The following is an 8272-nucleotide window of genomic DNA, read 5'->3' on the forward strand; positions in this document are numbered from 1 at the left end:
ATCGCTTATATACGCAAGCATACAATCAACCCTATGAAGGCACACACGCACACCCTTGTCCTGTAGGCACCTCCGAGAGACTGAGCCGGCATAGCATTTTGCGATTTTATGAAGTCACCACCGGCGTCTCGCAGTCGACGGGAACGTCTCCTCCCACTTGACGAACATCGTCTAATGGCTGAAATAAATTTAGAAATAATGCGAGCATCAATGTCACGTTTATGACTTAAACTCCGATGATATACTTAGGATAGACCTACAACTTCAATTATTTTGGAATCAGGGAGTATTACCAAAGTTATTTCAGTACCAAGTACAACGCATGCATACATTGTCAAATTATTAATGGCCCATCATAAACCGACCAAAAAAAGATGGGTAAAGAACCATACAAACGGTTCAATTTGTACCATACACGCAGGTAAAGAACCATACAGACGGTTCAATTTGTACCGTACACGCAGGTAAAGAACCATACAAAGATGGGTAAAGAACCATACAAACCACTTGCTCTTACAAAGAACCTAATAATATAGTACTCCCTCCGGTCTTTTTTACTCTGCATATTAGATTTTTGTCAAGTCAAACTTCACAGAGTTTGACCAAACTTATATTTAAAAATATCAACATCTACAAGACAAAATATATACTATGAAACTACATTCACAATGAATCTAACAATATTGATTTGCCATTGTGAATATTGATATTTTTTCTATAAGTTTGGTCAAAATAAAGATACTTTGACTTTGACAAAACTAATATGCAGACTAAAAAGGACCGGAGAGAGTATGTCATATACCTCTTTTCGAAAGAGAAAAGTACATGTGCAGTCAGTTTGTTACAGAGGTAATATTTGTTGGTAGAATTAGGATGAGGTCTGCACGCAAACTTTGTCTCTCGCTGCACCGGAATATTCGAATATTCACATCAGAACCTACCTAGTAGTTCAACTGCATGCAAAAGAAGTTGAGGGAGAAATCAATTTTGTATTTCCATATACTTCCGCTGGTCCTTTTTACTTCGCGTATTAAATTTGCGTCAAGTCAAACTTCATATCAACATCTACAATACCAACATGAAACTACATTTCGTAATGAATATAAAAATATTGATTTGGCATTGTGAATGTTGATATTTTTTCTACAAGTTTGATCAAAGTAGAGATAGTTTGACTTCGGATAAAACTTATATACAGACTAAAAAGGACCGGAAGGAGTACATACAATATTTTGATACTATTCTTGGTGGCAACTTGCAAGTGTATACTATATGGAGCTTGTAGCCGCCCAACAAGTAAACTATGAGTTTTTTGAGCAGGTGCCACCGCAGCTTCACAAAAAGTTGCATATGCATCCAGCGTAAGTTAATTAATTGGGTCCATTCTCGGGAGATCTTACTCGATCCCTGGCTCACAAGAAACTCCAGGTACATATCCCTATATATACCTGTGGCAACTCCAGTATCTCCTGGTCAAATTAGCCAAGCAACTAGAGCTCTCAACTGCCTCTTCATGCTCTTCGGCCAGCAGCTAGACCTAACTCAACTCTCCTCCTAGCAAGTTAGGCCTTCCACCTCAGGTTAGACATCGAACTTAAAAGATCGATATGGGTAGCTTGGGCACCAAACATGCGTCCTGCACCGCCATCCCCGAGGCCGAGGGAAAGGCCGAATTCCAGCCGCTCAACCCTGAAGACGTCCGCGCATACCTCCACAAGGCCGTCGACTTCATCTCTGACTACTACACCAACATCAAGTCCATGCCAGTTCTCCCTGACGTGAAGCCAGGATACCTGCAGGATGAGCTCAGCTCGTCTCCGCCGATCGACTCAGCACCGTTCGATGACACCATGAAGGAGCTCAGGGCCTCCGTCGTCCCTGGCATGACGCACTGGGCTAGCCCGAACTTTTTCGCCTTCTTCCCCTCCACCAACAGCGCCGCTGCCATTGCCGGTGATCTCATCGCCTCCGCCATGAACACTGTCGGGTTCACATGGCAGGCCTCTCCAGTGGCCACCGAGATGGAGGTCCTCGCGCTCGATTGGCTTGCACAACTCGTACGCCTGCCCATCACCTTCATGAATCGCACTAGCACTGGCCGTGGCACCGGCGGTGGCGTCATCCTTGGCACCACGAGCGAGGCAATGCTTGTCACGCTTGTCGCCGCCCGTGACGCCGCACTGCATAGGTCTGGTTCGGCTGGCGTGTCCGACTTGCCGCGACTGGTTGTGTATGCTACCGACCAGACTCACTCCACTTTCTTCAAGGTATGTCGTCTCGCAGGCTTCGACCCCGCTAACTTCCGCTCCATCCCCACCGGGCCGGAGACCAATTATGGACTCGACCCAGTCAAGCTTCTTGAGACCATGCAAGCTGACAGAGACACCGGCTTTGTGCCAACATATGTATGTGCCACGGTGGGCACCACATCTTCAAATGCAGTCGACCCGGTGGGCGCCATCGCTGATATTGCTACCATGTTCAATGTGTGGGTCCATGTCGATGCTGCCTATGCTGGCAGTGCGTGCATCTGCCCGGAGTTTCGCCACCATCTCGATGGCGTCGAGCGTGTGGACTCCATTAGCATGAGCCCACATAAATGGCTCCTCACGTGCCTAGACTGCACCTGTCTGTACGTTCGCGATACTCACCGCCTGAGTGGCTCACTGGAGACAAACCCAGAGTACCTCAACAACGATGCTACTGACTCGGGCAAGGTTACCGATCTCAAGGACATGCAGGTCGGCGTCGGTCGCCGCTTTCGTGGGCTCAAGCTCTGGATGGTCATGCACACCTATGGCACGTCAAAGCTGCAAGAGCACATTCGCAAAGACGTCGCCATGGCCAAGATGTTTGAAGATATCGTGTGTTCCGACGATAGGTTTGAGGTGGTCGTACCGAGGAACTTCGCACTTGTGTGCTTCAGAATTAAGGCGAGTGGTGCCATGACGGAAGAGGATGCTGATGGGGCCAACCGTGTGCTCATGGAGAATGTGAACAAGACCGGCAAAGCTTATCTTGCACACACGGTGGTTGGCGACAAGTTCGTCCTCCGGTTTGCCGTGGGGTCATCCTTGCAGGAGGAGAGGCATGTGAGAAACGCGTGGGACCTCATCAAGATGACGGCCAGCAGTATCTTGGATTAGGTGGACATAAATGCATAAGACATGCAGGTTACCGACTGTCATTCTCCATCAAAGTAATTGCGTGATACTTTCTCTTCTTTGTTTACATACTTTCTCATGTTTGTTGGTAACACTTGAATACTCACTCTCCCGCTCTGCATAAAATTACAATGCCAATCAACATATTCTTATCCAATAACTACACACTATTAACATGGTAGTCGTTCACTATTAACGTAGTAGCCACCCTATTAGAACCTAACTAGTAATTGGTGACAACAAAGCAAAACAATCATCGAAACATAATAGAATGGATATTATTTTGATGGCCTGAAATACAAATTGTTAACTGGATTTGGAGATAAATGATTCTGTTTTAAAATCCATATTTAGCAATTAATGCATTACGATAGACGAAAGTGGTCTTTTGATCCCGAGCTCATATGCTCCCTCATCAATAGTAAAATAAAAAATAGTAAAAAATTTAAAAAACATCTGAATATTTTTGTGATAAATATTGATGAAAGTTTCCACTGCATGCAAAAATTATAAAAGGTCATTCGTGCAAACGTGGGTAAAAAAACAAAATCAATGCTCCAAGATGCTTCCAACAATAGTCTTTTCGAATCATCAATTTTGTTTTCTTCGCCCGCATTTACACGAATGCCATTTTGTCAGAAATTTTTGCGTCCAATGAATATTTTCATCAATGTTTATCACAAAAAAAAAATCAGAATTGGTCACCTCTTCTACGCTCGGCATCGTAAATTTTTGAGATGCAATAGCTAGTCGGTTCCAGTATTGGTCACCTCTTCCACGCTCGGCATCATAATTTTTTCTCTCATGGATCACCAAAGCTGGATAGCTAGGGGCATCTACAAAATACATGGAACGTATCTTCTCTGTCAATTCTAGTAATAAACATGCATCAGATGCAGGGCACTCCCACACGGCCTTCCAGACGGTGCGGTTGCCGTCCGTTGTCGCGCTCGTGAGTTCTTTCATCAAGGGCGAGGCGGTACCTGCAGTGCATACTGAAGACACCCCATGGGTCCAGGGCCCGTGCGATGACATCGTCCAGCCGGTGAGGGGACCCCTTGATCTTGAGAATCTCAGTCACGTCCATGGGCATGAAATGATGATGAAGAAGTGGCTGGTTCCAACGACCGTGGTCATCAAGCAGCTCGGACACTCGTTTGATGCGGCAATTTTGGTGCGTTGTGATGGGGCGATAGGAGAAAGGCCTTGGGATGCAGGGGTCACACCAGAGCCGGCTCTGCTCGCCATTCCCGACACGCCAAATCATTCCTTTCCGAAGCAGCTCGAGACCGTACTGGATCACATGCCAGGTCGATGAAGTGTTTCCTGAAAAACTATGTCAACAAGGGAACCATTAGTATAGTACCTGGCTTTTAACATAGTCGCACACATCTAGTTTGGTCGCTCAATCCGCCTCCATGCCTATCGAGCCAACAGTGCATGTTTAAATAATCTAAAATCCCGGAACCCAAGGCCACCTCTCTGTTTTAGTTCTAGTAACTTGTGCCAGGCAGACCAGTGAGTTTTTCGTTCCCCTTGTTTTGAGCCCCACCAAAAGTTTCTCACAAGTCTGGTAAAATCATCACATACCGAGAAAGATAGCTTAAAAATCCCATCACATAAGTTGGTAGACCTTGTGCGACAGCCTTGATCATTACTTCCTTTGCAGCGTGCGAAAAAGTATCACCCCATATCATCATGTGTTTGATCAGCATTTGTTGGAGGTTCTGGAGTGTCCTCGATGCATTCGGCCTTCCAGGGTTGGCAAACCAAGGTACTTACTCTCAAATGCCACCACATGGATGTCAAGCACCATTCTCGCCTCCTCTTGACTAGTCGCCGGGCAGCTGGGGCCAAACATGATAGAGCATTTTTAAGGATTTATAAAATGTCCTGTTGCACGAGCATACCCATGGATAATATCCTTTATAGCATGAGCTTGTTCTTTTTGCACTTTAAAGAAGAGGAGAGTGTCGTTCGCAAAAAGATGAGAGATGCCTGATGCACCGCGACATATCTTGACTGGTTGGATTACATTAGTCTCCATTCATTGTCTCGGAAGCGTAGATAGACCATCAACAACAAACAGGAACAAAAATGGGGATAAGGGGTCATCTTGCCGAAGGCCACGGAATGGTGCAAAGGAATTCAAGAGAGCTCCATTAAATTTAACCTGATACCTCACCATAGTTACACAAGTCATGATCCACTGTATCCATCGGTGAGTGAAGCCCATCTTTTGCATTGGTTTCTCCAAGAACCTCCAATCCACGCGCCCATACGCTTTTGTTAAGTCAATTGTAAGCACAAAAACTATTGTCTGGTTTCTTTTCCTGGCTGATAAAATGGAAGCATTCAAAAGCTAGGAGAGCATTGTCCATGATAAGTAGTCCAGGAACGATGTGCTCTAATTTCGTGATATGATGTCATCCAAGATTGGCCGCAACCTATTTACAAGACACTTGTCAACAATTTTATAGATCACATTATAGAGGATGATAGAGCGAAAATCAGTTAGCTTTACCGGATCATTGACCTTTGGGATAAGGACAATGACTATCTCATTAACATCAGGGGCATGTCACATGTTTGAAAGAATGTCTTGATTGTGCCAATAATTTTCTCTTTCAAGCATATAACCAGTTCCATTGGAAGAAACGAGCTGGAAAACCGTCCTTTCCAGGAGCCTTTAGAGGACCAATTTGAAATAGACTATCACTTATATCTTTGTCCATGAAGGGAGCACACAATTTTGATTTTTTTCAGTTATAACCCTTGGCGGCCGCAAGTTCAAAAATCAAAAGTGGTTCAAGAATAAGTGTATCATCCCTAGTGAAAAGTTGCTGAAAATATCCATTCACCATAGACGCCATAACCGTTGAATCCTCCTGCGTACTACCGGTGTCATCCACTAACTTTTTGATCATATTTTCCCTAGCTCTCCACACAGACTTATTGTGGAAAAATTTGTTGTTTTGGTCTTCTGCTTTGAGCAAGTCAATTCTTGATCTTTGCAGCCACATTAGCTCCTCCTTATAGAGGAGTTCATTCATATCATCCGTCACACGCCGTATCTCATCCCATTCATAATTCATATTGAGAAGCTCCCCTAGCTGAGTTCGGGACTATTCAAGTTTTTTGGTCACACTTCCAAATTTGTCTCTACTCCAAACTTGTAGCTCATCCATCAGGAGACCAAGTCCAGTTAGTATGTCACCAAGATGCACCTTTTCTCCAGCTTTAGCCCATGTGTTTTGTACAATGTATGGGAGACTTGGCTCTCGTTCCCACATTATCTCATAACGCCGTTGTCGGGCTGTCGCTGCCGTACTACTTCGCCTTCTCATTGGAGTATGATTGGACAATGGTCAGAACATGGAGAGACCTGTGTACCAACCTTGATTCAGAGAAAATATTCCTCCATGTATTGTCAGCAACCACACGGTCCAAGCGAACTTTAACACTACGTCTTCCATGACTTTTGTTACCATATGTAAAAGGTAAACCCGAGGAACCCAAATCAACCAGTCTACACATCTCAAGAGTATCTCGGAATGCAAGCATCTAGCCTTCACTTCATTGCGATGTGGAGAAGTGTTCAAAAGACCATATGGGTTTACTAAAGTCCCCAAGAACACACCAAGGGAGATCTGATTGTACTTTCAGCGTTTGCATAAGATACTACAAGTGATGATGATTTTCCACTCCCGATTCTCCGTACACACAAGTCAGATGCCAAAGAGGGGCACCATCAGAGACACACACGTAAGCATCAATATAGCTCTCATTCACATCCTTTATTTCAACATGTATCTGATCATTCTAGAACAATCCTAGACCACCACTCAGACCATCACTATCCAAACCAACAAAACCATTCAGACCTAATCTATCTCAAATAAGACGGACTTTTCCTTTTTCCCTAGTTTCACAAAGGAAAATAAAACTTGCATCGCCAACCTTTGAGAGCGCTACCAAGTCACAAACTATCGGTTTGTTGCCTACTCCCTGACAGTTCCAACTAAACAGATTCATTGCTCCTGACGAGGCGCCACAAATGGCCCCATCAGTTGACCAGCGGCCCCTTGGTTGGTTGCCTCCATGTCCTCCAAACATTCCATTTGTTCTCTATCCCCGAAGTCCCCTGAGCCTCAGTCCTTTTACCTTTCTTCTGTGTATTGCCATCTACCTTTTCCTCATACACGATCACCGTTTTATCATTATTCTCTATCACCACCTCTTCTTGATGCCTCGTGTATTTCTTTCCCAGGACTAAACCCACGCCCATCATGGACAAATCTGAGTCACCATGCATCGCTGGGATAATATCTACCAAGTACCTTGACTGCTGTGGAACAACCATGCATTCTTTTTTTAGTGTTCCTCTCACATCATTAGTTGAAAACATGGCTTTGGTCCAGGCAAGAAAAGGGCATTAATCCCGGTTCCCTACGAACCGGGACCAATGGGTGCATCGTCCCAGTTCGTGAGTCCAGGGCGCCGGCCGGGCCTCGGGGGCCATTGGTCCAAGTTCATCTGACCCTTTGGTCCCGGTTCCAGACACGAACCGGGACCAATGGGCCTCGCTCCTGGCGCAACACCTTTAGTCCCGGTTGGTGGGTGGAACCTTTAGTCCCAGTTCTAGCCACCAACCGGGTCTAAAGATATGCCTATATATACCCTCGCCCCTGCCCGCTCACTCCTCTGTTTTTTGGCCGTGTGGGAGGTGTGCATGCACTGCTCTGTTCTCCCTTCTATGCATGCACATGAGGTGTTCAATGAAATGCGCGAGCCACACTTAAGCTTTCTCCTCTCCAAGCTCGACCTTGATACGTCCATTTTGAATCATGTTTACCTACTGTTATTTATAATGTTTTTATGCATGATAATGCTTTTTGGAGTAATTATAATGTCTTTTCTCTCATGATTTGCAAGGTTCACACAAAGAGGGAGAATTCCGGCAGCTGGAAATCTGGACCTGGAAAAGCTACGTCAGGCCACCTATTCTACACAACTCCAAATGGGATGAAACTTCATGAGGATTTTTATGGAATAAATAAGAAATACTAGAGAAAATAACCACCGGAGGGGGCCACCTGGTGAGCATA

At 45.1% G+C, this 8272-nt stretch overlaps 1 protein-coding gene across 1 annotated transcript; it reads left to right on the forward strand.

Moving 5' to 3' along the window:
* The first annotated feature begins 1607 nt into the window (after window positions 1-1607).
* Window positions 1608-3146, forward strand: LOC125513004 (tryptophan decarboxylase 1-like). Its single transcript, XM_048678052.1, has one exon. It carries the CDS (start codon window positions 1608-1610, stop codon window positions 3144-3146), a length of 1539 nt encoding a protein of 512 aa, XP_048534009.1.
* The last annotated feature ends 5126 nt before the right edge of the window (window positions 3147-8272 follow it).

The sequence above is a fragment of the Triticum urartu genome, chromosome 6 (assembly GCF_003073215.2).
Source record: "Triticum urartu cultivar G1812 chromosome 6, Tu2.1, whole genome shotgun sequence".
Taxonomy (NCBI): Eukaryota; Viridiplantae; Streptophyta; class Magnoliopsida; order Poales; family Poaceae; genus Triticum; species Triticum urartu.

Coding starts and splice junctions, on each gene's coding strand:
- LOC125513004 (XM_048678052.1), top strand. CDS start 1,608: ATGGGTAGCTTGGGCACCAAACATGCGTCCTGCACCGCCATCCCCGAG.